The sequence below is a fragment of the Citrus sinensis genome, chromosome 8 (genome assembly GCF_022201045.2).
Source record: "Citrus sinensis cultivar Valencia sweet orange chromosome 8, DVS_A1.0, whole genome shotgun sequence".
Classification (NCBI taxonomy): Eukaryota; Viridiplantae; Streptophyta; class Magnoliopsida; order Sapindales; family Rutaceae; genus Citrus; species Citrus sinensis.
Window position 1 is genome coordinate 10666484 of NC_068563.1, and position 18557 is coordinate 10685040.

The window sequence follows — 18557 nt, forward strand, 5'->3', positions numbered from 1 at the left end:
AAAGAAAAATACAACGAAAAATCTAACCATGAATTAAGACAAACCAAAACATGCTTTATTCATATATTAAACAAATAATATATATCTGAATAAATTGTGCCACTCTAATACATAAATTTCAAGATTAATTTCATACGAAATTCTTATATATTAATATGAGATGGCTCTGATACCAATTGTTGGGGAAAAATCAGGTTTTTAAATTTTTTATAAAACTTTTTGAAGACCGCTCTCATATAATATATAAGAATTCGTATTCTATAAATCGTGTCTTGAAAATCTGAGTTGGCTTTTTCCGCTGAAGTGATTTAGGCTCCTAGATCACGATCCGCCACCACCACTCCTGTTAGATCACGATCCGTCACCACCACGCTTGTTAGATCACGAACTGTCTCCAATGATCTTCCAGGTTATGACTCAGGTTCGATCTGCACTTGACGTGTGGGCGCCTTTATCACTACCAAAGCAACTAGCACGAGAAAATTTTTCTCTCAACAATGGAGAGAAAAATCTTTTTCTCTAATCTGTATAAAGTGGCTTCTCTCTTTTTCTTTAGGGAAAAATAAGCCTTATATATCTTCCTTTAGTGAAAATCCTAGGCTCCAAATAATGCCCTAAATAAAACTCACGTTTATTTGCTTTTTCAATAGGGGACCCACCTTGTAAAATAACATAAGGCCCCTTATACAAAAGCTAATTAAATGGAGCCTCCCACTAAATGATATATTTAGGCTTTTGACCCAAATAGCTAGTTATCTTACTTATTAGTCCAGTAGTGGTGCAGTCAATTAAATGAGCTAACCCGGGGATCATTTGGGAACATACAATAGTGGCTACAATAATTAGGCATGTAATTAAACTAGCCCAATTATTTAATTCCAAATCTACTCCACTAAAAGATTGGAACTGACTTCCATAATTGTATGCTCGAATTATAATTCGTCTCAAGCCACATTGATTTCTTTACTGCACAATCCTTTGTACCACATCGTTAATTAAATTGATATCTTAACTATCCAATCAATTTAATAACATCTTATTCCTTGATCCTTACTGGTTTTCTCTAATGATCATTTTCAACATACTAAATATGTTGACACACTCTGGCCAGAGAATTCTATGATCAAGTGCCGAAAACCCATCAAGAGATGTGTTGTACAAATTCTATATTGTTAATCTATAACTCCAATACTCATAACTGCTCCCACCAAGATACCGGGTAATCTTGACCACAAGTATGTGTCGTGCCCGTTGGTAACTCAAATAGAATAACAATTACAATCATGAAATCATAATTAACTCAATATTAAGATTACAGTAAAATCAATACTTATGAGATTTAATAAGTCTGACAGTTATTACAAAGTTAATTAAATCTCATATGTGATCATGTTCAATGTAGTCGCACTACATCAATAAATTCATACATGATTAAGACAAATCATTCAATGAATTTATTACAGTCTATACCTAAATAAAGTGCCCAACTTTATTTATCAACTGCGAACTAAATTTATTTAATCATAAGATAACTTGTATTTATGTCTTCTGTGAATCCACATGGTGATCACATAAATACATATAATATGATTAAATGGACTTTAATACAAATATTAATGCAATTAAGATATTTGAATAAAATACCTCATTAATTTTATTAATCAGAAAAAATGTTTATTACAAATAAATAAACACATATGCTTTAAAGAGCATATTTTCCCAACAGTTCTTGCTGCTATTTAACTCACTGTTAATTTTTCTAACAAAATCAAGCCTCAAAATAACCATTTATGCGTTATTTTTCCATCATTTCGTAAGATGGAAAAGTACAGTAAATAACTGTTTCATCAGTTCTCATAAATGAGGTCGCAAGATCAAAGGAAAATGAATCAAGTAATGCCCATGTTTTAGCCTTCGGAAGCTGACACCCCTCTTTGAATTCAGGTCCAGTGCAGAGCAATATCAGAAGTATGGTTTTAGGAAAGTCGGTACTTAAGAAAATAGCGGCGCAGCCAGAGCTCATACACTACCATATGAAATGTTGTGCCATATTTTATTGGTGGTGTATTCCACTCAAATTGCTTTTGAGCCTGATCAATAGATACAAGAGATCCAAGAAATAAGACTTTACGAAATAGAAGTTTTCAAATTAGAAGTATGTTCCCAAAAAGTACTTTCTAATATAGTTCTCTTGAGTCCACACAATACTTTAACCCACTTCTGATTGGTAGCACATAATCAGCATACTATAATGTCGTACATGTTATGATGCTACTGTTATTAACAATTAAACGAGACTGATAAATTTTTGTTGAAAAATGTATTTATAGATGCATGATTCTTATTAGGGACTTTTTCCAGAAATTGTTTTTCTGAAAATACAACAGAGAAAATGATACTATTAAAGCACATAGTTGCATGTAGAGAGGATCGAAATTTAGACTGTAAATGCAGCAGAATGTACTTATTACTGAGTAGAAAATTTGATACACCTTGAATGTGTTTTTATGCGAATTAATGAATTTTCCCTTTGATATGATGCCTTTTAAAATAAGGTTAAGTCGATGGACATCATCCTCCCGGATAATCATTGACAACTTGTTCCAGTCGAGAATGTCATTGAATGGCAGGTCGTGAAAGTCGGATATGATAACTGCAGAAAGCGAACAAGTTGATCAGAGAACCAATTAGAAGCAGGCATATAATATAAAAGCAGAATCAGTACATAATAGGTGACAACAGATCATATTAAAAAAAAAAAATTCATTTTTTATATTAAAAAAGGGAAGGTTCATTTTTTATATTAAATAATCTTACCAGGAACACATCCGCAGTGGATGGAATCTACTATTTGAGCAAAATTTCCTAGGGAACCACCAGGGCAGATGCAGAACTTACTCCTGTAGAATTTTGTTTGACACGTTTCAGTTGAATTCTTCTTTTATATCTTTGATTGGACAGGATTTGGCGTTCATCATTCTGCCAAAACTGTGCCAGTAGGTCTTTTAGTTTTGAATAATTGCTATAACCTGTCCAAAGAGCAAGGCTAGTCCTGCACTACTGTGCCATTTTCAAATGTTATCATAAGTTCACTAATTTCGACAATGTCATCATTAATATGATATGAAATATGAAGCATATATCATCTGGAATCACCTATCCTCGAAGTCATTTCCACCAGCATAAAGAAGAAATGGAGGTATAATTTGAGGAAGGGAAACACCCTTGTGCCGTGAGCACAGAACTCGAATAGAATTCTTCCAGAGGTTATGAAATCCTTCAGTAGCCCTCACACCAATGTCATAGCAAGTGACAAAAAAATGATCAGCTCCTTGCGTTCTATTCAAATACGGATACTTCAAAATTAAGCTCAACATAGTCCTTGACAATGGTAGTCGTGTTTGTAAAAGAAGCTCCCTGCATATAATACAATATGATGTGCATCAGAGGCACGAAATATGATTTTAGTCCACTATAAGTGAATATTGGAATATGAAATTGCAGAGTACGGTGAATTTTAGTCTCTTAATGATTCTAGCAACATAAATGATAGACAAATTTGCATGCATAAAAAGGTAAGAAATTAGCAACCAAGTCTTGAAACCGAAGACATCACGAGAGCTATGAATATTTCTTCCCCAATGTCACAAAATTCCTATTTGGTACTTTGTCTCAATGAACATGATTCTGTTATCTACAAGAACTCATTTCATTGACTCTTCCTATTGGTGAATGTTTTTGAAATTTCACAACCAACATATGTATTATGTTAGGAAATATATCTCATTTTTCAATAAGAATTTTCTAAGATATTTTGTTTTTGACGAGTGTTCTATTTAAAAAATACATAATTTTTCTTTTGTCATTTAGCTTTTTCAAAGAGGAGTACAACTTGTAAAAGAAAAGAAATATTTATTCTGCAAGAAATAATCAATATATATATATAAGGAAGTTGGGTTCACTCGTTTGCATGCCATAATAATAAGTTTATCTGCAAATAAACAATTTCTAATGTGAGAAAAACCATAAGTTTATTGAGAAATTTAGTGTTATTGGAATTTTGATTGTGAGAAAAATATTAGAGAGATTGTAATAATTTTTCACATTATGTATTTTTATCTCATCGTTCTTGGTGACCATGTTTTATCTCCCATATAAAAGTTTTTAACTTTAACTTTTGTGTTGTGCAATTGATTTATTATTTTTTTTTATATTTTTACTTTCAAAATCTTAGGTAAGATTAAAATTCTCATATATATATATATATACACACCCACCTTTTCTCTGTCACTTACAGGCCAAAAGTCCTATAACTAATGTGAAGCTTAGTTAAAATTCAACAGCAAGAACCCAATAGGTTCATAATTCCGTCCTTAGACTTAAAGATAACATGAAAATATCATATTACTATGAAATCATCAAATGCATTAAGGCACTGTTTACTTTCTGGAGTGGGAGTGAGGAGTGTGGATTTCTCTCACTCCAGTGTTTACTTCAACAAAATAGAAAGAGATTGGGTATCTTATTCCATGGACCCCACCCATTTTTAGAGTGGAGAGTGGGAGTGGGACTCCCATGGGGAGAGGTAGGAGTAGGAATCCACTCCCACCTCTCCCTTTTTTACCCTTTGTTTTTAATTTAATTTAATAAAATAAAATAATTTATAGTTATATTTATTTAAATAATATTATTATATTTAACTAAATAATAATTTACATTGATTATAAGTTAAAATTACTTAAAAATAATATTATTATATTAATAGAGAATTAATAAATATATGCTATCTTTATTTAATAATATAATATTATTATATTTATTTTAAAAATAATCATACTATATTTATTTAATATTAATAATTAATAATAATAAATAGTTTATTCTAAGAAAATATTAATTTTGTACTAAATAATATTATATTAATAAATTTAATATAATTATATAAAATAAAATAATGTTTCATTTTATATTTACCCTTCTTTTTATTAAATTTACTATAACTATATTTAATAAATATTTAAATAATATTATTATATTTAACTAAATAATAATTGGGTTTGATTCTACGTTTAATTTACTTTAAAATAATATTATTATATTAATAGAGAATTAATAACATAACTATATACAATCTTTATTTGAAAATATAATATTATTATATTTATTTAAAAATAATAGTATTATATTTATTTAATATTAATAATTAATACTAATAAATAGTTTATTCTAAGAAAATATTAATTTCATACTATGTTAATAGTAAAAATATTTCATTTATATTGCCCTTATCAACAATTTTTAATTTATATAATTAAAATTTAAAAAAATGATGTTCATAATTAAGAATATTAATAATTATTATAAATTTACAAATATAATAAAATAAATGTTTATTCATTAAATATATTTTTTATTAACTTTGTAATTAAAAACTATAATTCTTTACATAAGGATAAAATTGTAATTTGAAACTATTTACTCACAATCCAAGGCAAAGTAAACACATAAATTTGATTCTGATCTTCATTCCATGATTCTATTCCAGTGCAAGTAAACAACCTACTCTCACTCCCACTCCACACTCCCAATCCTAGGATTCCCACTTATCAGGATTCTCACTCCAATCCAAAAAGTAAACGCTACCTAATTAGCTTCAGAGTAACCATTAACCAATTATAAAACTTCATTATTCACAAGACTCAAGCACCAAAGCATCATATAAATAACCGAATTTTAATCTGTACCTTGCCTCTCATCTTGTGACAAGAAACAGGGATAAAGAAGAGATGTGCTTTGGCTGGATCAGTAGTCAAAAATCGACTCTCTCGGATTTTCTTAAAGAAGTATCCTTCAATTGCAAACTTTCTTTTCAGCTTCCATGGTGTCTGGTAACTAGAATTCCCTCTCCATTTGCGCATATTCGCTTTTAAGGTCTCCGGTGAGTGAAAGATGTCCGAGTAAATTTCAGATTCTTAATCCATACTCCGTAGGGAACTTCATAAACCAAACAAAACAGTAATAAGTACATGAAATATTTGCAGAATCTTGAACCAAACAATGCATAAATACATCAGAAACAAAGGTAAAAGAAACCTTGATTAACCCAAAAATGCATGAAAATGAAAAGTAGGGGACAAGGGTGCAAGAAAATGAGTATCTGAAATAATTGATAATATGGCTTTAAGAGTGAAGAGGTAGAAAAAAAAAAAAAAAAGGCGAGACAATTAATCGTATAATGAAGGTTGTTTGCAAGCGTGGGGCAGGCAGGCGTTGGAGGATTCTGTGATCCATTTTCTTGGGAAAATTTGGGTGTTCTGATTTTCTTGGGAAAGTGTTTTCTTAGAAAGTTTGGGGTCTTGGGATTGTTAAATGAGAGGAGAAAAGAGATAATGAGCACTTATATGAAGAAATAGAGAGAGTCAAAGGCTAGTCAACATTTTGGGTTTTGTTGGCGGCAAAGTTGATTACTTCTGGTACAAGAGATGCGACGTCGTTCAAGAAAAAACCAAGAGAAAAATAATATAAAAACAAGAAATAAAGATAAAAAAAAATTGATGCTTTATTTCAAAAAGTAACGCCATATAAAGGAGTAATTTATGTTTAACTGAAAATAATGAATTAACATCATAGTTAATGGGCTTTTGCACTGAAAATAGATTTTTATTGTCTTAAATCTCAACAAGTGATACATAATTCTATTACTTTGAGTTTAATTAAAATTCAGATATATTTTTATCAATAATTCCTCAACGATGATTTACAGTGGAGAGAGTTTTTAATAAATTTTAATATCTTTCTTATCTTTATTTCTCATATTTGTTGGACTGGGATGTTTATTATTATACTTATTTCATTTCTAAGCCGTTCTTGATAAGTGATCTTAAAATATATTTAACTTATATCGGATAATGGGATAGGTATTTTAATTTTACCTATCATATATTTTCACTCTCATATAAGAGAGGACTAGCTCATTTAGACTTACTCTTCTAGAATTTAGTACATAAGAGTAAAAGATTAGTCAAATCTTTCTTATTCATTGACAAGAAATAAGAGACAAATACATCAACCTGACTCAAGTATTTTTTCTTTTATTATTATGAAAGGACTGATTTTTATAGGGGTGGGCATCGGATCAGATTCGGATTTGCTTTCAAATCTGATCGGATTTGATTCGGATCAATCTAAATAATCCGATTGGATTGCATTGTACTAAAAAAAAAACTGAAGATGAAAAATCAAAACCCAATTCCCAATTCCCAATTTCCAAATGACAAAACCACACACCACCGCTGCACGCCTTTGATGAGCCAATCCACGACCACAAACCACACCACACCCATGAGCCACGACCTAACAAGCCAACCCACCACCGTGTTGCCGACGACACAAACTGAATGAATTCGACACAAACCCAGCCGCCACGACGTCCTCCAGACCAGATCGGATTCGACATAAACCCAGCTGGATAAGATTTGGCACAAACCCAACTATCGCGACGTCCTCCAAACCCACGACGAGCAGCTAGTAGCGACAGAAACCTCGCCTTGTTCATGGTAATCCACTAATCCGACAACCCCCAATGATTTGCGTTTGAAACTTTGAATTTTTTACTTGTTTATATGATTTGTCTTGATCATTCGCAAATAAATGATTTGGTTGCTTAGAAGTTAGAATATACCTGCATGTATTTTATCAATATCATTCCTGTGTTTTCTTTTTAAAAAAAAAAATTCTGTATTGTGTTCATTAATTACAAATTTCATTATTTTTTTGTGATCATTGTAAAAAGGTCCCAAACCCGAATTAATTCGAATCCAAAATATAATCCGAACTTGAAATATAATCTGAAATTCGTATTCATCCAATTCCGAAATTATCCGAAATATTCATCCAATCCGAATCCGATCCGAATTAATTCGGATCGGATTAATGTTCAGATTGAATTCAGATGGATTTTTTTCAATTCGAATTATCCGAAATCCGATCGGATTCATCGAAATCTGATCGGATTCATCCAAATCCGATCCGAATATGAAATTGCCCACCACTAGATTTTTACCTTCACAAATTGGGTTCTCTTCTCTACTTTGAGCTTGAGTAAAAAGGCGTGGGGTGTACTTGCAAGGACAAGCTAATACTAAAATTAGGATTTGTAGGAAAATTATACAAGAGAACCATAAATGAAAGAATATAATAAAATAGTAAAGTTATAGAGCTTTCATATGCATTCAAAAAAGGGTTTAGTTATTTTGGAGTTGTTTTAAGATAGATTACCCCTTCATAACCACACGATCAAAATTATAATAATTTTTTTTACTATTTATCACTTTATATATATAGTTAAAATTCATTCTCCATCATAAATATACTCCAATATAGTCATAACCTTCACAAAAATTATGACATAATTCCTCACTAATAGGCGCAAGTCTTGATGTAGATTGATTGCTCTAAAGAGTTCTCCACGTGTTCTTAATTGATTCAGAAATATGGCGCTTCACTTATTTGCTTTAACCCTTGTTCCCTAGAGTTGTTACTCTATCCGAATTTGTTTGTATTTTCTAAGTTACTCTCGTCCTGATATGTCTTTTGTCACTTATATTCAACAAACGACACATGTCATTTGCAAATTAAATTTAATAAAAGTGATATCTACAATCATTTATTTTACGTGTTGGTATTTTACTCGTCGCATTTTATTAAAGAATTTTAAAGGTGAGATTTATGACTATGTTCAAAATTTCGAACTGTAACTTGATTTCCAATATTTTACTATGAAGGTTGTTGAAATTTTTTACCTTCACATATATTTATAATTTGTGAAGAACTTATCACAATTTTTGGCTTCGAATTCGGAAGGGTGAGTACCTGAAAAAATAAAAGAAAGAAGAAAAAATAGAGAGATGACTTTCTCTCTCTAGACATAAACAATGATTTTTTGGAGGCCAAAGACTCCTTCTCTCTTAGAGATGAATGTATATTTATAGATGATGAGTGATGTGGATTTATGGTTTTTCTTTGAACCCTTAATCGAACAACATGTGTCACCCATCATTCCTGCACACGTGGAAGTGAATATGATCTAGGGAATTATTTCCGACCCTATATGTTTCCTTACTCTTATGACCTTTGGACGTGATTTTCTTGGACTAATGGATTGTGAAACTAATTCCCCCCTCTTGTTATTTTTATAAGCTCCAGAAAAATTTTTCCTTAGATATTATTCCCTCAGAATAGTTTGGGTGTTGTTTGTCCTGGAATAATTAGGTGTTGTTTATCCTGAAATAGTTTGGGTGTTATTTATCCTGAAATAACTTATATGTTATTTATCCTAGAATAGCTTGGGTGTTGTTTACTCCGGAATTCGGAATAGTTTGGGTGTTGTTTATTTTAGAATAGCTTGAGTGTTATTTACTCCGGAATAGCTTGAGTATCATTTACTTTGGAATAGCTTGAGTATTGTTTATCCCGAAATCCAAAATAACTTGAGTGTTATTTACCTCGAAATCTGAAATAGTTTGAGTATTGTTTATCTTGATATAGCTCTTGTTATCTTATAAGATGTACACGTGGCATAATTAAGTGTCTTTTAGAATACGTCACCTACATACAATATTACTAATTATTTAATTATTTAATTATTTAATTATAAAATTATTATTTCAAAACAATCTTACACAACTCAATTGATCAAAAGAGGTAAACACATCTTACGTGCAATTCATTGGATAACCAAAATTTGTATTAGAGTAATTTTGTCCTTCCAAACATCATCCGACTTTCTTAACAGTAACGACTTGTCAACATTAGCCCCTTCGCACAAACAAAGAATAAGTTGTGCCAATATTTTTTTTAATTACTCTCCCTACAAATATTTTCATTTTATAAATCGATTTAACGTAATTATATTTATAACATTATTAATGCAACTCAACTCTTAATAAATAATTACTTTAAAATTAATCATTAAATTGTTTAATAATAAATAAAAGACAAAAAATTTAAAAAGGGACGAGTTTGGAGTGTTTTGGATACATAATTAAAAGGCAAAAAATGGATAAAAGGATCAAGAAAATATGAATTTACCAAGTGTCTAACGGTAGACATAAAATTCCCGAAGAAAGCACAAACCGACACGTGTCCTCATGGCAACAAACCGACACGTGTCCATCTAACAGCCTTGCAAAAACTGACACTATTCAGTCGCAAAACTGACTCCCTTGAACAGCAGGTGAAAGGAAAGAATCCCGCTTTCCAGAAACCAACCAACAACAGCAACGTACACAGTCGATGAAAGCATCAAAAGAGAAAAAGATTAAAAAAAAAAATGCTCAAAATAGTTTGTTCGATATAAAGAGTTGAATTTCTCGGAATCGCGAGAAAATGGCGAGAAATGGAGAGAGAGTAGGAGAAATCTCACAGCCACCGCCACAACCACAACCGCCGCCGCCTCCGGCGAGAGCGTCGTCGGGCGGGAGACTTCGGAATCGAGCTGACCCGCTGCTGGTGGTTTGCAGGTGCTACAGCGTGCTGACTTCCCTCACGGCTCTCCTCTGCCTTGCTGTTAACGTTCTCTCTGCTATTCGCTCCTTCAAAAACGGATCCGATGTACGTGTGTGTTCATTTGTCCGTCGTTTTATATTTGCTCTTATGTCGTTTTTGGTTTTCTACGCGATTTATTTGTTTTATTTTATTAATTTCAGATATTTGACGGGATATTTCGGTGTTATGCGGTTGTAATTGCGTTCTTTGTCGCTCTTGCTGAGACTGAATGGCAGTTCGTTTTGAAGTTCACGAAGGTTCGTTTTATATTTATTTGTTTAAATTGGTACATAATTCATTATTATACTTACGTTGTACTGTTGAATTGCATGAATTCGAGTGAGATATTTCTTTTTTGTAAAGTATTTTTTTTAATAATAATTTAGCTTTGGCTAATATAATTTGCCATAACTTGTACAAGAAAGAGACTTTATCTGTCTTCTTTATTTAGACCACTTTCATTTTGAGCTGTTGTGTTGTAAACCTATTGGTCCTCTAAGATTTCTAATCAATTTGGTGAGCTGTTATTGTGGATCAAGCTCGAGTGGGGATTATTATTATAATGTTTCACATATAGAAGAAGCACTGCCTCTAGGAAAAGAGTGATTCCGTACTGAGAATATGAATGTTTCCTCCTTGGAGCTAGAGATAGACACATGCTTTTAGCTTGAATTAAAGAAATTTCTCTCATTTTCTAATGGAATTTCGTTTAGCTTAGATAGACACATGCCAACACGTTTTCTTTTCTTTGATTGTCAACAAACTTGTAGAAGATGATACTAAATCTGTTTAGAAGGTTGTTAAAAAGCTGTTAAGTGGGGTCTACTTAAATGGATTTGGAAAGCCAGTTAGTTAAAGTCGGTTGTTCTCTCCTTTTTCCAGCTTTCAAGGCCTGATAAATAACCCAATTATACCATTCAATTTTGCTCTGGATGGTTAATGAATTCAATTGAGGTTGTGTGCTGTTGAATCTCTGTAATTGAGTGATTCCTTTGTAATAGCGATTCGAGTTTCAAGTGAAGATTTGTTGCTGCTTTTAACCCATGGATGACTGAACCAGGTCAAACACTTGTATCAGTTGTTCATTACTGCTTTGCTATTCTTGATCAATCTTCGAGTTGTGGATTGGGTGTTCTTGTGTTTGTCAATTTGATCGTTGTAGGTTGGCTGATAAAGATCAGTATTACTGGTTAAATCAGTGTTCTAAAGATGGACCACTACACAGCTTCCTATATCGTCCTTTTTTTTTTCTCCCTCATGTAGTATTATTCAGTAGTTGACTTAAAATGCCAGCACATTTGCCTTTTTGAATCATCCTTGGAGGAACCTTAGTTTTGTGTGTATGTCATTCCTTTGTTCTTTTTTATTGTTATCATTTTGTCACATCATTTAGCTGTCTCTTAAGTTATATTTTGTTTAATAATTTGCAGGTATTGGAGTACTGGGTTGCCCGGGGTATGCTGCAGATCTTGTATGTCTTATACTATAGACTTATTTTATTTTATTTTGTCCCTTGATCTTTTAATTTTTTCTTCTTCTAGAATTATCGTGCTTTTGAGTTAGGCTCCTAAAATATCAAACACAATACTAATAAAGTAATGACAACTTACAGGCATATATTAACTTTTTTTTCTATTTCTTCTCTTAGCTAGGCGTCATTCCCCAATGCCCTTTGAAATAGTAAGTCAGGTTTCAATGGCCTTATGACAAACAATTCAACCCAGTTGAGAACAAATCAAAATACGTTGGTTCTCACACTTCACCATGCCAAGCAGGATAATTGCAGAAATAACTGATGATAGATATTGAACATGTAAATCTAACTGACGTTTCTGTCACGTCCTCATATAATTTGGATGGATTGTCATCAAAGTATCACTTTTTCTGAAGGCTGGCAATTTGATAGCAAAACACATACCTATTAGTAATTGCTGAATTTTTAAAGTTGTGGTCTTTCTATTCAGTGTTGCAGTGATGACAAGAGCTTTCCCTGACTATTCTGCAAAGCAAAAGGATCTCATTCTTCTCCAGAATATAGCAAGCTACATGCTTCTTGCTTGTGGTGTAGTCTATGTCATATCAGTAAGATGATGAAAAGCACAATACGTTTACTTTAAGCAGAATCTTTTTGTTTCTTCCGTTTTGTTTTTCCTTTACTAATGTGGGTTGGTGCCTGAATGCATAAATAAATTTCCTGTCAAAGTTCAGAGGCCAGGTGTCTAAATTTGTCAATGAAGGATTCTTAACTGAAATTGATTCTTAGTTTTGTTAAACATTTATCATTAAGGCTGATTTTGAAGGAAATATAGCCTCAACAGTATCACTTATTTGGTATTTTTTTGTCATTATTTTTTAATTATTATAAAGTATTTGGTTGAGACTTATATTCATGATATATTTGATAAAAATTATATAGAAAAAATCCCAAACAGCATTTTAGTTCTTCTGTTGTGGGAAGTATAAATGGAACTGATGGTGTTTGATATTTTCTAATGTCAATACCAAATTTTAGGGAATTCTATGCATTGGCTGCATCAAACGTGCTCGACAACAGAAAGAAATGACAAGGGACCAAGCAGTCAAGGATCTAGAGGTAAGCATCGTGTTACCATAGTTTCCTTGAGAGTTCAATGAGGTTTTCTTTCTGCATATGACTTCAGCCTATGATTGTGTTTTTTGTTCCTATTGCTGCATCTGAGCTATTGAAATAAGCATTATTTGGAGGTCAATTTTATAGAGAATACATAAAAGGTATTACATAAAAGGTATTTCAGTACCAGGACCTTAAAAAGCATCTTGTTCTTGAAGTTTCATGCTTGTTTTGAGTCTGCCTAACAATTTGGAAAAACTAGAATCAGACTGCACTGAAAACCTCATGGTACTACCTGTTCACTCTAATATACAACGGGGCTACCATATGTCTATTCCCAGTGGTCGAGCCTCATCTATCCCTCTTGGCTTCAAAAAAAAGATGTAAACACAAAGTAACATCTAATGTAGAACATCAATGAGAGTAAATCCACACTTGAATTCATGTTCTAAGACTATACTGCCCTGTTGTGTATCTTTGTGGTAAATTCAAGTTTATGATATATAAATAATTAGTTTGTATTTTAAGTTTTTAAGAGGCTCCATAATCTGTTCTAGAAGTTTATATGAATCCAGCATTTATTTGACCGAGAGGCTCCATAATCAGTTGTAGAAATTTATATGAATCCAGCATTTATTTTACAGAGGTGACAGTACGGGGACTTTCTGATTTAATGCATTCCGCGGTAATATTAGGATTGCTTTCAGGTCTACCTTATGTGGAAAATTAGACGCAAAGGTTCATTTCATCTTTTGAGTGTCGACTTTCGTTCATGTTGTTAATTAGTCCAAGTAAATATCCCTCTTGAAATTCTGTTCATGTGTTTCAGTATGGACTTATTATTTATAAAAATCTCATGAACATTAACAGGATTTGGAGCGGCGTAGGGAGGAACTTGAACAGTTGCTCGTGGCAGAAAGAGTTTGAAACAATTTGTCAGTATAACCTTAGGATCATCTTATAGAGGTCACAGTTCTACTTCTGGGTCCCTTTCATTGATTTGTATACTCGGCAGGAACCATCTTTTCATTTACATTACCTTTTGTTTTAGATCTGTTTAGTTTGTGTGCATCTCTTGATTCTTTGAATATCCACTTTGAGATGTAGAAAGCTCTGTCTGCGTTTCTTGTATTACATTGTCAAGATGGCATAAGTAAGAAATTGTTTTGATGCTTTCTACGTGATCTTTAATTTGTACATTTGCATCTGCGGCTACCATACTTTATTGGGAATTTTGTTCGGTTTATTCATCGCATGCTTATACACAAAATTCTGATCTTACAGCTTGTTATATTCTTTTTTTTTAAAAAAAAAGAAAATATGTTATGATATTTGAAATGATCGTAACAAACCGTATTCAAACACACACATGTACAGTATTCCTTCAAAAGAATACAGAGACGGAAGTACAGGCTTATTAAAGCCATTTGGTAATTAAAATTATTTCTAATTAACAAACTGGAGAAATAATCTGAACTTTCATAAATTCGCAAATTTAGTATAAGCTCATAGAGGGAAGTACAGTTCCAGCTTCTTTAGAATGCTCACAAAAGAGGTTTCTTCAACAATGCTTCAAGAGATTTCTTCATTGCAGATAAGCTTGGTTTCTTGAACTAGAATCGCGTTTGGCTGTCAAAACCAAATACAGATCTGCAACCAAGCTTCGGCTCATCTAGAAAGCACGAGGAAACCCTTTGAAAATCGAAAATCCAAACTTGAATTGCGTGGCAAGAATGAGTGGGATGAAGAAAAGTCAAAGATGGAAAGAAGGAATGCTTGACTGCTCAAAAGAGATAAGCAGATTGCAAGGCTGAGAAACTTACTGGGAAAGAAAGGAGAAACTCTTTGAAGAATCAAGAATTCAGCATTGCACACCTGGAGCAAGAGATTCATGAATTACGCAGCAGGTTCGCAGTCATAGTTGCACCAAGTCTAAAACAAGTCAATCTAAAATGGAAAATGTGAAAGATGATATAGCTGCTTATGGATCCGAATTGATGGGTGAAAAGGAAACAAATAGAGGAGCTTCACATTAGACTGAAAATTTTGCATTTTACAGTTGATGTTCTACTAAACGAAGAAATTTCTATACTTCTTATGGCTTAAAATCGGGATTTTCTAAGCTTATTGCAAGCTATTAAATGCGAAAGCTCATCTCCTTAAAAGCCATTTCAGTCATTTGAACAACGATGTCTCCATGATTAAGCATAAAGTTAGCAATATTCACAATATTTCTCCAAACAATAGTATGCATACAAGTCACTCTTAAATTTTAATCAGTATAAAATGTATATATTGTAAGGTAACAGCCCAAAACATACTCTTTTTGACCGTTGAGAAACAATACTAATCAGTTCATAAACAGATCTGGATTTTCAAAATAATCCACAACAGCGATGGAAACAATTTTCAGGGTGTTAAATTGGTGTAAGAATGAGCAAATGCCCTTATACAGAGCTCTTCATTTCTGGTCTATCTTCTCAGATGCATCTGGCTTTTGAGAGAACTTGGATATCCATTTTTGCTTGTTCTTCTGAGATGTATTCCAGTTTTGCGAGAATTTTGTAAGACCTTGCCTTAATGCTCCAAGATTAACCCCATTACCAACCAAAATGCCTGTCACCCCCATTTTTGAAACCTGTAATGACCATTACAATTTACAAACTTCAGCTAAATAACATATATAAGAGAACCTGAGATGCTACTCCCAAAAATAACTCAATGTAACAAGCGTTTAAGCATATGAAAAAGAGTGGAACAGGTCACTTTACCGCATCAATGTTCCGATCCTCATCATCAAAAAAGAGCATCGAGTTAAAAGGAACTCCAGTTCTAGAATGAATTCTCTGGAAGTGATCGGTCTTATGTGACCAACTGGAAAAAATCTCCTGAATAATCAAAAGACAATTAACCAAACCAATGGGAAGGTCACTTATTTGTCATTTCTTATTGCAGCAAATATCAGCAACCTGAATAAGCTCATAAGCCTATTAACAAAGATGCAGACCAGACAAATATATCAACAACAAAGACCAGATTATCATTTGTAGCAAGTACATGCACATAGGACAGACATTTAAAAAAATGCTCTCGGCAACTGACGGATAATTACAAACATCGAACTCTTCCAAAAAGCCTCTGAATTGATACCAAATGACCCAAAAGAGGGAGAGAGAGAGAGGGGTGGCAAAGAATATTGCATCATAAAAACTTCTGTTGAATGTTAGCCATTAAAGAGGCTGTAATATAGCTTCTCATGATCTAACTGTATTAGTTCAAGAATAATATTCAATTGACTGACTCTTGTTGTTACATATGCACAATAGACAGATCATAGAAGGAGTAATCGAGGGCTCACCTTTGCAACAAACATGGACTTGATGTTCAATTTTTCGAGAAAAGTGTTTGCTATATCAGGGCTCGGCGACCGAGAAGCAACAGCTACATCAATCCCTTTGTCCTTGAGAGCATGTAATATGCCTTTAGCATGAGGATACAAAGATGGCATTTCACGTTTGGAGCGACATTCACTGAAAAACAACCATTTATACAAATATAAAACAAGTTCACATTTCACATTAGAATTAATAGCCGAATTCACACAAAAGAAAAATTCATTAAACAAACTATTCAGGAACCTGTCGATAACTGAAAACACATTAACAATCTTCCTCCATGAATCTTAACGTTTAATTAATTACTTGTAAATAAAATAGTGAACTGGGCAGTTAACATTTCTTGATTAAATTGAAGAATACAAACAGGAGACCAAATATTTTCAAAAGATAATATCTGGGTTTTTGTTGCAGAACAAACAAGTCTCAAAACCTAATGAAGAAAAGGGGGTACCAGTAGAAAGGCCAGAGAGTGTAATCAAGATCGAAAACGACTAAACGAGGGACAACTTGGAACATTCCAATTATCCCCATCGCTTCTTCTTTCACTTTTTCTTCACCCATCTCTTCTCAAATGTCTTTTCTTTTGCCGGTTTGCCGTTGGAGCTCCTTTCCCCTTCTTCTATATTGGGATTCTGGACACCACAACTTTGAACTGAATTTTGACAGATATTTTTTTCAACTACCACGGAGCCAATAAGACAACGCCACGCGGACCAATCGGTCGGCACCACTTTTTGAAATTAATTAATGAATTATATTATACCAGGACTTAAAATGTAATGCCACATTGGCGGACAACCCGTAAAATTGAACCCTAATTAAAATAACGCACAAGACAACAATAAAAATATAATCTCGTTCGCTGCGAATTCCTTTTAAGCGAAAAGGAAAGGCAGGTTAACACGCTAAGGTGTTACGAGACACCATTATTGAAATATACAATCAATATAATTCAATTTTAGAATTCTGTATAGCCCCTCTACTATCTATCTATTAATCAAATTCCTTTATTGGTAAAATATCCATGAGAATGAGTGGAAGCTGCCTCTACTGAAAAGTCTAAGAAAACTAATTTTATGTTGTTTATTATTGATGTTGTAACTTGTAAAGCAAAAAGCAGACGAGGGCTGGGTTTCAGGGATCTCACTAGTTTCAACCAAGTCTTGGTGGCCAAGCAAGGGTGGAGATTACTTCGGTTTCCCGATTCTTTAATGGCTAGAGTGATGCAAGCTATATATTACAAAAGTTCCACATTTTTGAATGCAAAGGCAGGCTCCATTCCCTCTTTTATAGTGGAGAAGCATCTTATGGGGAAGACAAGTAATCAAGAAAGGGGTGAGATGGAGAATAGGAGATGGGAGGAACGTTTTTGTATACAAAGACAATTGGATCTCAAGACCAGTTACTTTCAAGCCAATACCGCCTCAAAATTTACCAGCTGAGATTGTTGTGGCTGAACTGATTGATGCTGAAAACAGGTGGAGAGCAGATAAGCTGGAGCAACATTTTTTTGAATGAAGATGTTGAAGCAATTCTTCAAATGCCTCTTCCAAGAAGCCAAGAAGAAGATGAAGTGCTGTGGCACTTTCATAAGAGAGGAGAGTACTCTGTGAAAAGTGGCTATCAGTTAGCACTTAACCTCAAATTTCCTAATGAGCCTAGCAGCAGCTCAGACAGCAATTCTAGACAATGGAAATTTCTATGGATGCTTGAATTACCCGAGAAGATCAAGATTTTCATGTGGAGGGTTACAAAAAACATTCTGCCGACTGCTGAAAATCTTTGGGGAAGGAAGAGTCTGCAAGAACCAATCTATCAAAGATATAAGAAGAATGTGGGAACTATAAAGCATGTTCTGTTGGAATGAAAAGCAGCGAGGAAGATTTGGGATCTAGCTCCTTTCACACTCTAGCACTATAATGATCAAAATCAAGATATTTTCAATGTTGTCCAAGAAATGTACTCCAGGTCAAGGAAAGTGGATGCAAAGCTTATGGTGGTTTACTGTTGGGTGATATGGTTTG

General features: G+C 33.1%; 2 protein-coding genes and 1 pseudogene across 3 annotated transcripts; 1 reads left to right on the plus strand and 2 right to left on the minus strand.

The window, feature by feature from the left end:
* Nucleotides 1-1976: 1976 nt before the first annotated feature.
* LOC127899297 (probable glycosyltransferase At5g03795) lies at nt 1977-5918 on the minus strand (annotated as a pseudogene).
* A 4305-nt stretch (nt 5919-10223) lies between these two features.
* Nucleotides 10224-14319, plus strand: LOC102618562 (uncharacterized). Of its 2 annotated transcripts, XR_003066923.2 has the most exons (7): nt 10224-10611; nt 10707-10802; nt 11976-12016; nt 12510-12627; nt 13058-13138; nt 13780-13873; nt 14006-14319. XR_003066923.2 is itself a non-coding variant. In XM_006487421.4 (6 exons), exons 1-6 carry the CDS (start codon nt 10387-10389, stop codon nt 14060-14062), a joined length of 618 nt encoding a protein of 205 aa, XP_006487484.2. In that variant the 5' UTR covers nt 10226-10386; the 3' UTR covers nt 14063-14319. The 2 variants fall into 2 exon arrangements, 1 of the variants encoding a protein (XP_006487484.2); XM_006487421.4 differs by lacking the exon at nt 13780-13873 and having other exon boundaries at nt 10226-10611.
* A 1065-nt stretch (nt 14320-15384) lies between these two features.
* Nucleotides 15385-17186, minus strand: LOC102619039 (uncharacterized). Its single transcript, XM_006487423.4, has 4 exons — nt 16985-17186; nt 16494-16665; nt 15907-16023; nt 15385-15773 (listed from the first exon to the last, which is right to left on the minus strand). Exons 1-4 carry the CDS (start codon nt 17092-17094, stop codon nt 15597-15599), a joined length of 576 nt encoding a protein of 191 aa, XP_006487486.2. The 5' UTR covers nt 17095-17186; the 3' UTR covers nt 15385-15596.
* Between the last annotated feature and the right edge of the window lie 1371 nt (nt 17187-18557).

What these genes read in the sequence shown, in the direction of transcription:
- LOC102618562 (XM_006487421.4), top strand. Translation starts at nt 10,387, where the DNA reads ATGGCGAGAAATGGAGAGAGAGTAGGAGAAATCTCACAGCCACCGCCA. An exon ending in CCTTCAAAAACGGATCCGAT is followed by an intron (nt 10,612 to 10,706) that starts GTACGTGTGTGT and finishes TATTAATTTCAG; the next exon opens with ATATTTGACGGGATATTTCG. An exon ending in AAGCAGTCAAGGATCTAGAG is followed by an intron (nt 13,139 to 14,005) that starts GTAAGCATCGTG and finishes GAACATTAACAG; the next exon opens with GATTTGGAGCGGCGTAGGGA.
- LOC102619039 (XM_006487423.4), bottom strand. Translation starts at nt 17,094, where the DNA reads ATGGGTGAAGAAAAAGTGAAAGAAGAAGCGATGGGGATAATTGGAATG. An exon ending in ACTCTCTGGCCTTTCTACTG is followed by an intron (nt 16,666 to 16,984) that starts GTACCCCCTTTT and finishes GTTGTTTTTCAG; the next exon opens with TGAATGTCGCTCCAAACGTG. An exon ending in AGTCCATGTTTGTTGCAAAG is followed by an intron (nt 16,024 to 16,493) that starts GTGAGCCCTCGA and finishes TTGATTATTCAG; the next exon opens with GAGATTTTTTCCAGTTGGTC.